This window comes from Notechis scutatus, chromosome 5 (genome assembly GCF_049901735.1).
Source record: "Notechis scutatus isolate UNSWTSFEM ecotype Mainland chromosome 5, rNotScu1.2, whole genome shotgun sequence".
Lineage (NCBI taxonomy): Eukaryota > Metazoa > Chordata > Lepidosauria > Squamata > Elapidae > Notechis > Notechis scutatus.
This window is the reverse complement of record NC_142013.1, coordinates 63,484,225-63,502,760: the sequence shown is the minus strand read 5'-3', so window position 1 is coordinate 63,502,760 and position 18,536 is coordinate 63,484,225. Positions and strand designations below refer to the sequence as shown.

Here is an 18,536-nt window from a genome sequence, read left to right as displayed (position 1 = left end):
TGATATGAGATCAATACTCTCTACTGTCTATATTTTTATGAATATCTGTCTATATTTTATGAATATTAATTTAAAGTTCAATAATAGAGAGACATATCTAAATTGTTTTGGTTTGAGGCATACCCATGTGAAAGTAGTTCATCATTACAATATCACTATAATTTCAATTGCTTAGCTTACCTGCCATTGCCTCGTTAGCTCCTGTACTCCTTGAGCATCTTCTACAATTGTCTCTTTACATGTAGCATCCTGTAGGATATTGGCAGTGGTTTCTGCTTCTGTAAGCCAAGCAAGAAACTGTTCCAGATCTAAGTAGAATTGTTGCAAAAGCCTTAGGGCTGCTTCCAATGAAGCCTCTCGCTCTCCAACACTGTGAAAGTGCAAACATAGTTACATGATGATGAGTAACTGGGATCCACAGCGGTTCATTCACTCTAATAGACAGAGAGTATAGGATAAATTTTCAGTAATACTGTGATGAAATTTGAAATAAACTTTATGCATAGGTGTCACAAATCCTTGTAACTAATGTTTCCTTCTGAAACCACTATTACAACTAATTCCTACCCTTTTGCAAAGGGAAAATAGAAGTGGCTATTTAGTGACATTTTCATTCTTAATGGACAGTTATGGTTCTACAGAAGTGAACATGACAATTTTTACTATTATAATTTGAAACAAGCTCCTTAATCACAGGTGTCACTATTTCCAAATTCTATATAAACCTATTAAGAGAAGTCAAATAAAGAATTTCTCAACCACTGACTAGTTATAATTTACTGAAACCTAATAAATTTTAGGGTTAGGAAGTATGATCTTATCTGTTGATCACAGTTGACTACATTTTTTTTTAAAAAAAAAATAACTTTAAAAATATATATGCATATGTGTATATATACACACATACAGGAAAGAAGAAGAAACAAAAAATATAGAATCAGGTGAGTGTCAAGAAGTTTACAACTCTAGTTGGAATCCTAGGATAACCCTAACTAGTTTATTTTATCATTTTAGCCATTGTCTATCCACTACAGGATAAAGGCATCTTCTGCATGTGTCAGCTGGTGCTCCATTCAAAATCCAAGAAAGAAATACTTAGACTCCATTAATTAGAGAAAAGATATCTTTTACTGGAAATAAAGTGGCAGCATCAAAGGAATTCTGAATCTGAGAAAATGAGTGCGTAAATCACATATACAAAGAGTTGGCAACGTTCCCACCCACAATAGTTCAAACTGTCCATCCAATAAAAAGTTGTATATAATGTCATGTGGGCATCTCCAGGTGGTGATGAGGCCTCTGTCCGTTGACCTTGACATATTTTGATAAAGAGCAGTGCTTGCGCATAGCATAGGAAAGAAACATACGCAAGAAATTTCCTCCCCAACTTATACAGTTCTTTTTTGTAAAACCTCCAGCTCGCTTCCCATAACTATGTCCCCCCTCCTCCTCCCATTACTTATGACAGCCAAAAGATGCAAAGCAAAAGAAGCAAATCTTGAAGGCTGACATTTGACCCTCCTGCAAAAGAGGCATTAGCCCTATAAAAGAAAAAGAATACAAGATAAAAGAATAATATACATGTAACACAACAATACTATATTTTAGGGTTTGTCAGAATATTTAGTACGAAACGCCTTGATAAGATTAGGAGCTCGAACATCCTTCTCATTCACCCATTCGGACTGGGAAGGAGTAAAATGTTTGGAAAATATTGGAGTCGACCTCTTTGTTTCCTAGAATCCAAAATTTCTTTAACTTCAAAATGTCGTTCACCTTCAATTAACAAAGGCACAGGGAGATCAACCTGAGCTGGCCTCAGGTCAGAGGTATGTTCAGGTTTTAATAAACTAACATGGAAGACAGGGTGGATTTGTCGGAGGGTTTTTGGTAATTTCAGTTAGACTGCCACAGGATTCACAATTCGTTCAATTGGAAAAGGTCCAACATACTTAGGTCCATGCTTTTTTGACTTTTGTGTGGTCTGCAAATATCTGGTGGATAAGAAGACCTTATCTCCAACCTGATATTGTTTTTGTGGAGCTCTCTTTTGTCTGCAAATTTTTTTGAGCTTGATGAGCATCATCCAATGCTTTACAGGTAACTGGCCAAGTAAGCTGGAGTTGGGTTATCCACTCACTTAATGACTGAACACTAGGTTTCTCCTGTGGTAGCTCAGGTATGGGTACAAAGTCTTGTCCTGAAGCCACTTTAAATGGAGTAAACCCAGTACTACTATGAACCAAATTGTTATATGCCACCTCAGCGAATGGCAATAGGTCAGCTTATAATTTATATAGCATCTAAGATATTGTTCCGATGCACAAGAGGGGGGGGGGGGGGGGGGGGGGGGGGGGGGGGGGGGGGGGGGGGGGGGGGGGGGGGGGGGGGGGGGGGGGGGGGGGGGGGGGGGGGGGGGGGGGGGGGGGGGGGGGGGGGGGGGGGGGGGGGGGGGGGGGGGGGGGGGGGGGGGGGGGGGGGGGGGGGGGGGGGGGGGGGGGGGGGGGGGGGGGGGGGGGGGGGGGGGGGGGGGGGGGGGGGGGGGGGGGGGGGGGGGGGGGGGGGGGGGGGGGGGGGGGGGGGGGGGGGGGGGGGGGGGGGGGGGGGGGGGGGGGGGGGGGGGGGGGGGGGGGGGGGGGGGGGGGGGGGGGGGGGGGGGGGGGGGGGGGGGGGGGGGGGGGGGGGGGGGGGGGGGGGGGGGGGGGGGGGGGGGGGGGGGGGGGGGGGGGGGGGGGGGGGGGGGGGGGGGGGGGGGGGGGGGGGGGGGGGGGGGGGGGGGGGGGGGGGGGGGGGGGGGGGGGGGGGGGGGGGGGGGGGGGGGGGGGGGGGGGGGGGGGGGGGGGGGGGGGGGGGGGGGGGGGGGGGGGGGGGGGGGGGGGGGGGGGGGGGGGGGGGGGGGGGGGGGGGGGGGGGGGGGGGGGGGGGGGGGGGGAGTTAGTTCTCTCACAAGCCCCATTGGTTTGTGGGTGGTGGGCTGAGCTTAAGCCCTGGGTGGACCCCAATAACTTAAGGAACTCCTTCCAAAAGTTTGAGGTAAACTGGACACCCCTATCTGAGATTATGCATTCAGGAACACCATGTAACCTGTAGACATGTAAAATAAACAGTTTAGCCAAAGTTTTCGCAGATGGGATTTTTGCACAAGGTATGAAGTGTACCTGTTTGGAAAACAAGTCTGTTACTATCCAAATAACTGTATTTCCCCCTCTCTTAGGTAATTCCACTATAAAATCCATAGAAATTTCTTTCTATGGAGCAGTTGGATGGAGCTACAGCAAATGTATGGAGCTACATTTTGTAGCAAGCCCACTGGTTTACCAGGAGGCCGTTTGGCTGAGGCACAGATAGGGCAACTAGCCACATAAGTTTTAATGTCCTTTTTCAAGGTGGGCCACCAAAATTGCCTTTTAACCAAGTGTAAGGTCTTTACGAATCCAAAATGTCCAGCAGCTTTAGAGTCATGAGCTTGCTGTAATATTTGGTTTCTCAACTTTGCTGGCACATATAATTTGGCCCCCACCCATGCCAATCTATCTCTAACCATACAGTTATTTGAGTGAGCCAGGAACCAATCATCAAGTTTCAGAGCTTCTTTTAACTGTGCAGATAAATCATTTGATATTTGAATTTCCCTTTTTCTGAGTTCTGGTAACCACTGGAGCCGCCAACTGTTTGGTTGGGACAATAGGCCGGACCACTTCAGGGTGGGCACTATTATATTGAGGTAATCTAGATAAAGCATCTGCCATGACCCCCCGGAATGTACTTCAATGAAAAATTAAAGCGTTTGAAGTACTGCGCCCAGCGAACTTGCTTGGGAGATAGCTTCCGAGGCATTTTCAGAGCCTCCAAATTCTTATGATCTGTCCACACCTCAAAGGGTGTTTTTCCCTTCTAGAAAATGTCTCCAGGTAACAGAGCCCAGCGAACTGCAAAAGCTTCTTTTTCCCAGATGGTTCATTTTCTTTTGGTCTCAGTTAGTTTACGGGACATATATGCACATGGCTGCAGAGTCCCCATTTCATTTGCTTGTAGTAACACCGCTTCCACTGCTACGTCACTCACATCGGCTTGGATTACAAAAGAGGTGTCCATGTCCGGGTGCTTGAGCACCTGCTCAGTGGCAAAAAGTCATTTCAGTTCTCAAAAGCGGCTTGGCACTCCATGGACCACTCCAATGGTTTACTAGGTTTCGGTTTCACCTCCCCTTTGGTTTTTAGGAAATTTGTAATAGGCAGTGCAATCTTCGCAAAAGCAGGAATAAACTGATGGTAAAAATTAGCAAATCCCAAGAAACTCTGCAGTTGTTTCCTGGTGCGGGGAGGGGCCCATTCCAAAACGGTGTGAACTTTCCCTGGATCCATTTCTATGCTGTCATGTGATATGCAATAGCCTAAATAATCTTTTTTTTTTCCTGGTGGAATTCACACTTGAACAATTTCATGTATAGTTCAGCAGCTCAAAGTTTTTCCAGAACTGAATGCACTAGCTTCACATGTTTATCACGAGTCTCAGTATAGATAAGAATATCATCAAGATAAACCAGCACCCCCTTGCATAAATGTTCGTGCAAAACCCGATTTATCATTTGCATGAAAACTGCAGGGGCCCCCTGTAGGCCAAACGGAAGAATGTTGAACTGGAAACACCCCATTGGGCAGTTAAAAGCAGTTTTCCATTCATCTCCTTCCTTAATTCGAACTCGGTAGTAAGCTTCTCTCAGATCAAGTTTTGTAAAAATTTTCTCTTTGGCTAAGTGGGCCAACATGTCCTTCATCAAGGGGAGGGGGTACACGTTCTCCACCGAAATGGCAGTTAAATTCCTATAATCCACACACAAACAAAGAGAGCCATCTTTCTTCTCATGGAATAATACTTGGGCCGCTACTCGAGGCCTAGCAGGTTGTATGAAACCATGTTCCAAATTTTTATCAATAAATGACCACAGCTCTTCTAGCTCCCGTGGTGTCATCGAGTACAGTTTTGGTTTTGGGAGTTTCACTCCTGGCAAAATTTCAATATCACAATCTGTTGACCGATGGGGGGGGGGGGGAGAGATCATCCGAGGCCTTCTCACTGAATACGTCCTTTAAATCCCAATATTCTTCAGGAATTTTATCCTCCCCCTTCAGATTCTCAGTGCCAGTGGAAGCCAGATCTGTGGGATTCTGGGGTTTCTGTTGAAATTGCCCCTCCCCTTCTGGGGGTTGGTCAGTACGTATGCGCAGTGATCCCCTCCTCCAGTCAACTTGGGGGTTCCATTTCCGGAGCTAGGGCAAACCCAGTAGTAGGGGGCGCTCCATCCCAGGGGCAACAATAAAACACAAAGTCTCTCTATGCTTCCCCATTGTCATTTCTACTGGTTCCATTATGAAATGTGCAGGGCCTCCCCCAGCTACTGATCCATCCAGTTGGCAAAAGGCTATGGGCTTTTTAAAAGTCTTTAGCCTTAAACCCATTTTCTCTACAACTTCTGAGCTGATTACACACCTTGTGCACCCAGAGTCTAACAAGGCCAACATTTCCCCTTGGGCTCCCGACGTGGGTACTCTTAATCTCACTGGGATGGTCATAGGGCCCTTGTTTGGATTTACCAGTGAGTCATCTTCCAATTCAGATTCACTCTCTTCAGAAGAGACTGGAGTTCCCAGCTCCTCTCCTTTCAGAGGGGCGATCTCTACAACCTCTTCCGCTTTAAGAGCCATTTTGCAAGGCTTTACTGGAGTTTTTTCAGGTTTTCTTCCTCCTTCAGGTGCTCCCTTTTTCTCCAGCTTGGTATGACAATCTGCAGCCCGGTGACCTTCCTTCCCACATCGGAAGCATGCCTTGGGCTTTGCTGCCGGCCCTCCCTTTTGAGGTTTTGAGGCTTCTCAAGGGCTGGTGGGGGATGACTTGCTCCAACTGAGGCCACCCCACATCTGTTTCGGGTCAAATCAATTTCCACTTCTGCTGCCAGCACGTACCACAGCTGCAGCTCACTGGGGTCTCTTCTGGCGATGGAGCTTTGATAAACATCTTCATTCAGCCCATCTTCAAAAGCTTCTATCAGGGCTCCCTGGGACCAGCCTCCAATACGGCATGCCAGCTCTCTAAATTCCTGCGTGTAATCAGCCACTGATCTCCACTCCTGATTTATGGTTTTCATCCAAATTTTAGCCTTATGTTCAGCTAGTGGGTCTTCAAATCTGGCACGCAGCGCTGTCATGAACAGATCATAATTCATCAGCTGGGGGGCATTATCATTATGCAAAGTCACCATTCATTTTGCAGCTGTCCCTTCCAGAGCCCTGGTAACACATCTGACTTTGGCTGCTTCCAAGGAAAAATCCTCCCCATATTCTTCCATGTGGCTCCAGACTTGTGCCAGGAAGAAACCTAACTCCTTGGGATCCCCTCCATATTTTACTTCCAACGGAGGCACCTTTGGAGTTCTATGCTTTCTGGTCATCGCTCCCCCCACCGGGGGGCCCTGGGCTGCTGCCACCTGTTGCACCGGTACAGGTTGATTTATGGGGGTAGCTGCTTGGGATCTCATAGCTGAGGCTGCCTCCCCCTCTTCCCTCTCATACCTTTGATTAGTCTGAGTTCCTTCCTTCATTTAGAAGATGCAAGGCTTGAGCTAATAAAAAATTATTTCTTTCATCCCCTTGCCATGGCTCTTCTCTTCTACGCTGTCGGGTAATGGTAACTCCTGGAAGGGGCTCTTCCTCTGGATTCTTCCAGCTGACTCCCAGAGACCATTTGGGCTTTACAGCTGGTTTTTCACCAAGATGTAGTTCTGCTAACAACTCAGCTTCCCCTGCTGCCTCTAACAGCAGGGAAGCTGGTCATCCAGTCTCTCCCAGGTCTTCTTGGTTGCTGGCTGGATTAGACATTGTGTTCAGACCCCCTCGGAAGAAATTTATTAATTTTCCGGGTGGGCTGGTAAACAGAGATTCAGAATAATGTCAGCTGGTGCTCCATTCAAAATCCAAGAAAGAAATACTTAGACTCCATTAATTAGAGAAAAGATATCTTTTACTGGAAATAAAGTGTTAGCATAAAGGAATTCTGAATCTGAGAAAATGAGCACGTAAATCACATATACAAAGTGATGGCAACGTTCCCACCCACAATAGTTCAAACTGTCCATCCAATAAAAAGTTGTATATAACGTCATGTGGGGCATCTCCAGGTGGTGATGAGGCCTCTGTCCGTTGACCTTGACATATTTTGATAAAGAGCAGTGCTTGCACATAGCATAGGAAAGAAACAAAAGCAAGAAACTTCTTCCTCAACTTATAAAGTTCTTTTTTGTAAAACCTCCAGTTCTCTTCCCATAACTATGTCCCCCCTCCTCCCGTTACTTATGACAACCTAAATATGCAAAGCAAAAGAAGCAAATCTCGAAGGCTGACAGCATGTTTCCAACCAACACAGTCCTGAGCGTTCTTTTGCCAATTGGGTCTGCAATACTTGCTGATGTTGTCAATTCAGTGGGATCCATTCTATGACTACCTTGTTCACCTGACATGTTTTTCTTGCTATGTGACCAGCCTATTTACATTTCAAATCTTTTACTTTCTTGATGATATTATATACCTTTGTTTGTTCTCTAATCAATCTGCAGGTCTTTCTAGCTTGTCTTCTAATGCCAAGCATGTATCAAGTTTATTTACTGGAATCAATATTTAACATGTTTGAGCATAACAAAGTCCATTAAAATTATATCAACATGGATGTTCAAGTTGCAAAATTACAAGCGAAACTCGAAAAATTAGAATATCATGCAAAAGTTCATTTATTTCAGTAATGCAACTTAAAAGGTGAAACAAATATATGAGATAGTGTCAGCTCCGTGTATCTGTCATTTCTTCAATGGAAGAAGAAAAGAGGGGGGAGGCTGATAAATAAATCCTTTCTTGATGTAACCTGAATATATTTAATCTTATATCGAATTTGTATAACCCACACATGATACGATGGAGGGAGAAAAGCCAGATGGCCAGAACTATCACCTCTGAGAGGCACAACCAGGAGATGAGAAGGTCATAAAAATTCCACAGTGAGATTGTACTTTGGGAATCTCTTGAATAGTTCGTTCTAAATAGGGGGTGGGGGGGGGGAATTCGGTATGCCCTGGGAAACTGTGAAAAGATCGTTCCTTACAAGCGGGGTGGGGAGGAATGAACATACTGGCTTTTGTTTCACTAAATGCACATCGAGATAAGGGGAGGGGTTCTAAACTCCCTTATGTATCCCTGTATGCCTGAGAGACCTCAGACGCTGCTTTGAACTCCTACAGAAATTGTCTCATCTCAATAAAGAATTCCTTTGTGATACACTTGGATACGTTTTCAGAAGTTCATTCTAGTTGAGTGAATGGGAAAAGCTCTGTAGCCTGACATAAAGCAGCATCTGCAATAGAGGTCAGCCCGGAGAGGATTTTTTTTTTAAAAAAAAACCCTTTCACTCTACTGAGGGGACCCTGCAAGAAAGGAAAATGTCTGAGGACAGCAAGGACCAAGAGGAAGCCGAATACTGGGGAGAAACGTTGACAGGTACCCACTCAGATACTGACTTGGTGCACCCCATTGAAGACAGGGGGGCTGTCTACGAAACCTCCACCAAGCCCCAGTGGTCTATATGTGTAGGAAAAAGAGATAGCTGGGACAGAAGAACCAGAGGAGTAACCTTCACCCGGGGCAATCATAAACCTGGGTGGAAATTGGAGCTGGAGGCCCTATCGAATCAGGAAGAATGGGACGAGGAGCCACCGGCTGATGACTGAATGAGACAGTACATAAAACGCCTCGTGAGGGAAGCCCTGGAGAACCTCAAGGTGAGGGATGCATCAGGGTGACACTGCAGGAGAGCGAGGGAACCAGAAAATGAGAGAACCCGAGCCACCACCCCTGATCCAGGGGAAATTGAGTGGGCAGAGGGACAAGCCGAAGGACCCGGAGCCATACCAGGTACCCGACCCCTAAATGCCCCAGATCAGGGGATTAACCCTGGCCAACCAAGAGACATCCAAGAGGAAGATCCCACCCTTTGGGGTAAAATTTGATGGAGACCCCCAGTAACTGGGATTTTTCCTGGCGAAAGTGCTCACCTACATGCAAGAATATGGGCGGGATTTCCCAACCCAGGGATCCCGAGTACGAATCATCAGCCTGGCCCTTGAAGGGGCAGCAGCCAGATGGATGGTGACGCTCCACAATGTCAATGCCCCAGAATTAAGGATCCTCGATCGCTTCATTACAGCCTTATGCCACCGCTGCGAGGACCCCCTCGCCGATAGAAAAGCCCGCGACCGCATTAGAGTCGTAAAACAAGGCAGTTGCCTGGTAGCAAAATACACCAAGGAATTTCATGACCTGGCCAGCTGGGTGGACTGGCCAGAGGATATCCTAGTCTGTTGGTTCAAAGATGGACTAAATGATGACCTATACGCTGCCTGCCTGGCCCGTGGGGCTCCAAACCTGTTGCACCAATGGTACATGGTGGCAGAGGAGGCGGAGATAGACATGACTCGAAACCGGTACCGCAGTGGCAAGTCTTGGAAAAGATCCCCACCCCTGGGGAAACAGGAAGTCTTCAAACCCCAATCCACCATGACTCCAAGAACTTCTGGTTGCTTTAAGTGTGGAAAGGAGGGACACCGCGCAGCAGAATGCTATTCGAAGCCCCTGCCAGAAAGCTAGACCACTCAGCAGGGGGGAAACCCAGAACATCCAGCCCTCGAGGAAAGTAGACTGGCCTGAGAGGCCGAATAGATGTGGGAAGAATCCGATCCCCCACCAACCCAGAGGAAGAACCCCCAATCCTCCAAGGGGACCTGAGCCAGTCCAAAAGTGATCCAGAAGACGACCCGCTGGTAAGCAATCCAGTTGAACCAATCACCCTACCCCTGAGACTGTTTATCCCCAGTCGAGGGAAGGTGGAGGAAGTTGCAGCGTTGCTGGATTCGGGATGCACCCGATGCCTAATAAATCCCTCCCTTGCAGAGAAATTGGGGATCCAACTGAAAGAAATGGAAAACCCCATCGCTTTCTGCCAATTAGATGGAACTATAGCTGAGGGGGGGGGAGACAGCCAGGTTTACCACAGAACCATTAAAATAAGATGAGGGAACCATAGGGAAATGCTCACATTCATTGTAGCCCCAGGAATGGAAGAGACGCTAGTCCTAGGTCTCACATGGTTGCAGAAATGGAATCCAAAAATAAATTGGAAGACAGGAACTGTACAATTCCAGCGAGATGTAGTAATTGCAAATAGCTCAGAGGAAAGGATAAAGAAAGGAACAGAGAACAGAGAGTCAGCCATGACTGGACAGTCTGTTGAAACCATTAACATCCCAAATGAGTACCAGGATCCGGCCCAAGCATTTAGTGAGGAAGCTTGTGATGAACTCCCACCCCATTGAGCCACAGACTGCACCATCAAAATCCTACCAGGGGCTAAATTCCCAAAGCCACAAATGTACTGCATGTCCCCCAGAGAACTGAAAGAACTCAGAGCATTTATCGATAAAAATTTAAAAAGGGGTTTCATTGAAACCGCCCATCCTAAAATATCTGCCCCAGTGTTATTCCGCGTAAAGAAAGATGGCTCAGCATGCTTGTGCGTTAATTACAAAAAATTGAATGCAATTTGCATAGAGAATATGTATCCACTCCCCCTCATGAAGGACATGTTAGCCCACCTCTCGAAAGGATTTTTTTTTTCAAAGTTAGACCTATGAGAGGCATATTACCGCATCAGAATAAAGGAAGGGGATGAGTGGAAGACAGCTTTTAACATACCATTGGGATGCTACCAATTTAAAGTGCTCCCCTTTGGACTGCAAGGAGCGCCTGCCGTGTTTATGCATTTGATCAATGAAACCCTTCATGAACTTTTATATAAAGGTGTTCTAATCTACATGGTGTTCTAAATCTACACGGAAACGATGGAAGAACACATCAAGCCACTCCATGCACTCCTCACAAAACTCTTAGACGCTAAACTATATACAAAACTCTCTAAATGTGAATTCCACCAAGAAAAAATTGACTATTTGGTATATAAAATATCCCACGAGGAAATAGAGATGGACCCATAGAAAGTAAAAGCTGTACTGGACTGGGACCCACCACACACCCGCAAACAACTGCAAAGTTTCCTGGGGTTTGCGAACTTTTATCGCCAATTCATTCCAGCTTTTGCAAACATCACCCTCCCTATCACGAACTTGCTAAAAACGAAAGGGGGGGGGGGAGAAACCCAAACCAAGGCAACCCCTTATCTGGACAATGGAATGCCAAGCGGCATTCGAGAAACTCAAATGTCTATTCTCAGCAGAACCGGTCCTTAAGCACCCAGATCCCAAACAACCTTTTGTCATCCAAGCAGACGCTAGTGATGTTGCAGTTGGAGCAGTCCTCCTCCAAAAGAATGGAAGTGGACAATTACAACCATGTGCTTATACATCCAAGAAACTGACGGAAACTGAGCAAAGATGGGTGATATGGGAGAAAGAGGCATATGCTGTGCGGTGGGCAATGCTCACATGGAGACATTTCCTAGAAGGAAACCAAATCCCCTTTGAAGTATGGACTGATCACAAAAATCTGGAAGCCCTGAAATATCCACGGAAACTCTCTGAAAAACAAGCAAGGTGGGCTCAATACTTTAAACGTTTTAATTTCACTCCCAAATATTTTCCTGGGAGAAAGAACTTCTTAGCAGATGCACTGTCCAGAAAACCCCAATACAACAGTAGAAAGATTGAGGTTATAAAACCGATGATCCAACCGACCCAACTAGCAGCCAAAGTAATCACCTGGGCACAAGAGAAAAAAAAAATCATCCCTGACTGAAGACACAACGACATCAATATTTAAGGAGGCACTACTTAAGGACGACTGGCTCCAGGCTAACAAAAACACTTGTTTACTCAAAGATGGACTGGCTTGGGTAGAGAACAAACTTTATGTCCCTGCAAGCCAGAGAATGGACATCATGAAACATTGCCACGACTCCAAAATAGCAGGATACTTTGGGTTTGTAAAAACTCTGCACCTCATCAAAAGACAATTTTGGTGGCCGTCCCTCAAAAAGGACATTGAAAGCTATGTTGCGAGCTGCCCCACCTGTGTTGCTGCAAAGAGAAGACAAGGAAAATATCCTGGACTTTTACAAACAGTAGCAGACCCTTCTGCACCCTGGAAAGAGATCTCTATGGACTTTATAGTGGAGCTTCCTGAAAGTGCTGGAAATACTGTCATTTGGGTTGTAACTGATCTTTTTTCCAAACAGGTGCACTTTATCCCATGCCAAAAGATCCCAACTGCCAAGGCATTTCTAATACACATCTATCGCCTTCATGGAGCTCCCCAACGGATTATCTCAGATAGGGGGGTTCAGTTCACATCCAAATTTTGGCGGGCATTTTTAAACCTATTACGCTCCACCCAGGGGTTGTCGTCAGGAAATCACCCCCAAATGGACGGATCGACGGAGAGAGTGAACAGCATATTAGAACAATATTTAAGATGTTTTATTAGTCACTAACAGGATAATTGGACTGACCTTCTTCCGTTTGCAGAGGTAGCATACAATAACTCAGTCCATAGTAGCACGGGGTTCACCCCATTCCAGGTAGCCACGGGCCAAGAATTCAACCCCATGCCGGAACTACCCACCAAAGATCCTGAAATCCCCTCCCTTAAGGAGTGGATGGATAACTTACAAGCCATGTGGCCAGTGGTAAGATTATCTTTACAGGAAGCTAGAGCAGTTTACAAAACTCATGTAGACAAAAAACGTTGCGAACCTAAACCTTTCAAGATTGGGGACCGTGTATACTTGTCCACAAAATTCTTTAAATCATTACAACCCTCTAAGAAATTAGGACCAAAATTCATTGGCCCTTTCCCCATCTCCAGAATTATTAACCCCGTGACGGTAGAGCTTCAACTTCCAAAAACACTTAGGCAGATTCATCCAGTATTTCACTGTAGCCTGATCAAACCAGAGATCACTTCAAACCTCAGACCCCCCCTTCCCACACCTCTAATCCCCATCATGGTGCATGGGGAACAACATTTTGAAATTAAAGACATCCTTGATTCACGCACTCACCATGGATCCACACAATATTTAGTAGCTTGGAAACACCTTCCTTCTTCAGAAAAAGAGTGGGTGGCCAAAAACAACATGTAAAAGCACCCACATTATTATGTAAGTTCCACCAAAAATACTCTGATAAACCATCCTGAATTGCAAATGTAATGCATGATTTTTGTTTTCTTCCAGGTGGACCTATCTGTTTTTTAAGGAGGGCAAGATGTCAGATCTGTGTATCTGTCATTTCTTCAGTGGAAGAAGAAAAGTGGGGGGAGGCTGATAAAGAAATCCTTTCTTGATGTAACCTGAATATATTTAATCTTATATCGAATTTGTATAACCCACACATGATACAATGGAGGGAGAAAAGCCAGATGGCCAGAACTATCATCTCTGAGAGGCACAACCAGGAGATGAGAAGGTCATAAAAATTCCACAGTGAGATTGTACTTTGGGAATCTCTTGAATAGTTCGTTCTATAAAGGGGGTGGGGGTGGGAATTAGGTATGCCCTGGGAAACTGTGAAAAGATCGTTCCTTACAAGCGGGGTGGGGAGGAATGAACATACTGGCTTTTGTTTCACTAAATACACATTGAGATAAGGGGAGGGGTTCTAAACTCCCTTATGTATCCCTGTATGCCTGAGAGACCTCAGATGCTGCTTTGAACTTTTACAGGAATTGTCTCATCTCAATAAAGAATTCCTTTGTGATACGTTTGGATACGTTTTCAGAAGTTCATTCTAGCTGAGTGAATGGGAAAAGTTCTGTAGCCTGACAGATAAACTCATTACATGCAAAGCAAGATAGTTCAAGCCGTGATTTGTCATAATTGAGATGATTATGGCTTACAGCTCATGAAAACCCAAATCCACAATCTCAGAAAATTAGAATATTGTGAAAAGGTTCAATATTCTAGGATCAAAGTGTCCCACTCTAATCAGCTAATTAAGCCATAACACCTGCAAAGGGTTCCTGAGCCTTTAAATGGTCTCTCAGTCTGGTTCAGTAGGAAGCACAATCATGGGAAAGACTGCTGACCTGACAGTTGTGCAGAAAACCATCATTGACATCCTCCATAAGGAGGGAACGCCTCAAAAGGTAATTGCAAAATAAGTTGGATGTTCCCAAAAGTGCTGAATCAAAGCACATTAATAGAGAGTTATATGGAAGGGAAAAGTGTGGAAGAAAAAGGTGCACAAGCAGCAGGGATGACGGCAGCCTGGAGAGGATTGTCAGGAAAAGGCCATTCAAAAGTGTTGGGGACTTTCACAAGGCGTGGACTGAGGCTGGAGTCAATGCATCAAGAGCCACCACACACAGACGGATCCTGGACATGGGTTTCAAATGTCGTATTCCTCTTGTCAAGTCGCTCCTGAATAACGAACAACATCAGAAGCATCTTACTTGGGCTAAAGAAAAACAGAACTAGTCTGTTACTCAGTGGTCCAAAGTCCTCTTTTCTGATGAGAGCAACCTTTGCATCTCATTTGGAAACCAAGGAGTCTGGAGGAAGAATGGAGAGGCACACACTACAAGATGCTTGAAGTCCAGTGTGAAGTTTCCACAGTCTGTGTTGATTTGGGGAGCCATGTCCACTGTGCTTCATTAAGTCCAGGGTCAACGCAGCCGTCTACCAGGAGATTTTAGAGCATTTCATGCTTCCTTCCACAGACGAGCTTTATGAGGATCCTGACTTCATTTTCCAGCAGGACCTGGCACCTGCACACACTGCCAAAAGCACCAAAACCTAGTTCAATGACCATGGGATTACTGTGCTGACTGGAACCCCATAGAGAATCTATGGGGCATTACCAAGAGAAAGATGAGAGACATGAGACTGAACAATGCAGAAGAGCTGAAGGCCGCTATTGAAGCATCCTGGTCTTCCATAACACCTCAGCAGTGCCACAGGCTGATAGCTTCCATGCCACGCTGCATTGAGGCAGTAATTGCTGCAAAAGGGGCCCAAACCAAGTACTGAGTACATATGCATGCTTATACTTTTCAGAGGTCCAATATTGTTTTCTGTACAATCCTTGTTTTATTGATTGCATGTAATATTCTAATTTTCTGAGATTGTGGATTTGTGGTTTTCATGAGCTGTAAGCCATAATCATCAGAATTATGACAAATCACGGCTTGAACTATCTTGCTTTGCATGTAATGAGTCTATCTCATAGATTAGTTTCACCTTTTATGTTGCATTACTGAAATATATGAACTTTTGCACAATATTCTAATTTTTTGAGTTTCACCTGTATAAACTGAAATAATGAATTACTTAATTTGGTATTTAAAAAACCCTGCAGCCTTTGAACTTTCTGGCCTCATGGTGGTAAAAAGCTAAAAGCAGAGAGAAATATCTTCCTTTAGAAGGAAACTGAAAGGGAGCTTAAGAATTTACAATCAGTGAAAAGCAGAGACAAAGAAAAAGACCCTTGCTTGATATTCCTATTGTCAATAGTGATTAATAATATAAAAATACATCAGAGGTTATATTTCTGAAGGTTAACACAGAGCTGGTTTACGAGTTTTCTAAAATCAATCAGGAAAAAATATAAATTGCTGGATTCTTCTTCCAGTCAAAATTACTTTTGATCTAGAAGTAACAATCTGACCAAAGGTATAATTTTAGAATACTATCCAGGTCATAGGATATTTTATTTATTTATTTGATTTGCCAATTGTTTACAAGATAATAAGTATAAGTGTATACATAGTTGTGAATACATGAAATGGGTACATATAAGAAAAATAAAAGAAGAATAAGAGAAACAATAGGACAGGGACGGTAGGCACGTTGGTGCGCTTATGCACGCCCCCTACAGACCTCTTAGGAAAGGGGTGAGGTCAATAGTAGACAGTCTAAGGTTAAAGTTTTTGCAGGGTTTGGAAAGGAGTCGGGTAGAGTTTGCTGGGTCAGAGATTTCCCAACCAAGTTTGGTGCGGTTAATTTTGAGTCTATTGTGTGCTCTGTGTTGTTATGGTTGAAGCTGCTATTCATTGACAGGTAGGACATTGCAATGTATGATTTTATATACCATGCTTAAATCAGACCGAAGACGGCGTAATTCAAGGTTTTCTAGTATTCTGGTGGCAGACATTGACCACTCTAGATCAGACTGATGAACTGTTTCGAGTATTGGTCTAGGTAGCAGTATTGTCTGTGGTATTGAACAGCTTTACATCATCAGCGAAAAGATACGCAAGATCTTTTGTAGGGTAGCAGTATTGTCTGTGGTATTGAACAGCTTTACATCATCAGCGAAAGAACGCAAGCTCTTAATATGTCACAGAGGTCATTTATGTAGAAGAGAGTTGGTCCTAGAACACTGCCTTGGGGGACACCACTATTGACAGGTACAGAATTTGATAGGACGCTCCCAATTTTGACCATTTGTTGTCTGTTTGCCAGGAATGCTTCTATCCAGTTATTCAGTTGTCCAGAGATACCATAGGATTTTATTTTTAGGAGTAGTTTGTCGTGTACCACTGAATCAAAGGCTTTACAGAAGTCTATGTAGATTGCGTCTATTGCTTTGCCCTGGTCGAGTTGTGTCGTCCATATGTTTTTGCAGTGTAAGAGTTGCAGATTACAGGATAGTTTTTTTCTGAAACCAAATTGTTTATTGGAGAGTAGGTTGTTTGTCTCTAAGTGGAGGATGATGGATTGGTTAATAATTGATTCCATGACTTTACAGGTGACGCAGCATAAGGAGATTGGTCTGTAATTTTCAACTAGGCTTGGGTCTCCTTTTTGAAGATGGGGATGACTGTGGCTTGTGACCATAGGTTAGGCAAGGAGCTGGTCCTGAAAGATTTTTCAAAGATTATGCTTAGAGGTTTGGCTATGGCAGTGGATAGCTTTTTTAAGAAGTAGGCACATATTCCATCCGGTCCAGTAGATAGAGATGGTTTTAGATTGCGTAGTGCTTTTTCAACATTGTCTTCTGTAAAATCGATATGTATTAGATCATTGTTGTTATCTGTGGTACGGCTAGGAAATACTGGGCATGATCCATTGCTGTTTACAAATACTGAGCCGAAGAATGTGTTAAAGATGTTGGCTTTAATGGTGTCGTCGTTGCAGTCTTTACCATCAGGTCCTATCAAGGGTGGGATAGACCTTGAGTCTTTTAGTTTGTTGTTTACAAAATTGTAAAAAGCACGGGTGGAATTGGTGCTTAGAAGGTTTTCCTCTTGTTTAATGTGATAATTGATGCATTCGGTCCTTATCTGGTGGCATAAATTTTTGTATCGGTTTTTGAAATTGGCAACGTGACCAGATTTGTTTTTCCGCCAGAGTGATCTCTTTTTGGATTGAAGTTTCCTTATTGTTATGGGTAATCTGCTTTTTTGTTTTGTTTTGGGAGTTGTTGTTGGTACATATAGTTTGATGACTCTTTTGACTTCAAGTAAAAATATGTTGTAATGGTCTTCAACAGTGTTGCATCCAGTGAATAGAGATTGCCAATCAAGGGATGAGAGATCGTTGTCTATAAGATCATAGTTGCCTTTTTTGAAGTTACAATTGGGGATTACATCATTGTGGTGATTTTTGTGTGAGCGTATGTTGAGACAAAAGTCAATCATATTGTGGTCACTGCTGGAAAAGGGTTCTTTAGTTTGTATTCCGTAAATTAAATTCAAACTATTGCAGAAGATGAGATCGAGGCAGTTGTTTAGTCTAGTGTTGTTGGTTACTAGTTGTTCCAGTCCCAGATTTGTAATAGCATTGTAGAAGGTTGTGTGTATGATTTCAGTTGTACAATCATTTAGGGTCCAGTCAATATGAGGTAGATTGAAATCGCCAAGAAAGATAAAAGGGTATGGGCAGGATGCAGCCCATGTTAGTAATGTATTTAGCTTGTTTACATGTTTGATGTCATAATCAGGTGCTCTGTAACATAGTAAGAATCGAATTGTGATATTTAAGGATAGTTCACAGATGATGGTCTCAGGAAGAGCAAGCTCCTGGGTAACTTGGATATTTTTTAGATGTAAGGACTTTTTATAGAAGATAGCAACACCACCTCCTCTACGAATTTCACGATCTGATCGGTAAACATGATAGTTTCTTACTGTGGTAATGGAGTCAGGGAGAGATGCATTGAGCCATGTTTCACAGACAAATATAATGTCGAATTTAGCCATATTTAGTAGGAGGAAAAATTCAGGTATTTTATTCACGAGGCTTCTTGCATTGAGTAGTTTGCATTTAAGGCCAGCAGTAGTTGGAATTGAGGTAGTTAGGGCGTGCATGCCTAGTCTTGGGTGATGGTGGATCGGTTGAGGTAGGGTTGTGGTTGAGGGTTAAAGCTGAGTTGCGGGTTGTGTGGCTTACTTTTGATACAGTCAGCATGGTAGTCAATGTACAGGTCCTTCTCTCCATTGTCTAGACGTTTTTTGAGTTCAGTGCGGAGTACATGGGAGCGGGCA

General features: G+C 44.4%; 1 protein-coding gene across 7 annotated transcripts in view; it reads right to left on the bottom strand.

The window, feature by feature from the left end:
• DMD (dystrophin) overlaps positions 1-18,536 on the bottom strand; it is a 1,185,061-nt gene that overhangs the window by 400,487 nt on the left and 766,038 nt on the right. For all 7 annotated transcript variants that reach the window (XM_087966867.1, XM_087966866.1, XM_087966869.1 and 4 more), the window contains exon 54: positions 181-370. In XM_087966867.1, coding sequence (XP_087822993.1) covers positions 181-370 — 190 coding nt within the window. The remainder of the gene's footprint in view (positions 1-180; positions 371-18,536) is intronic.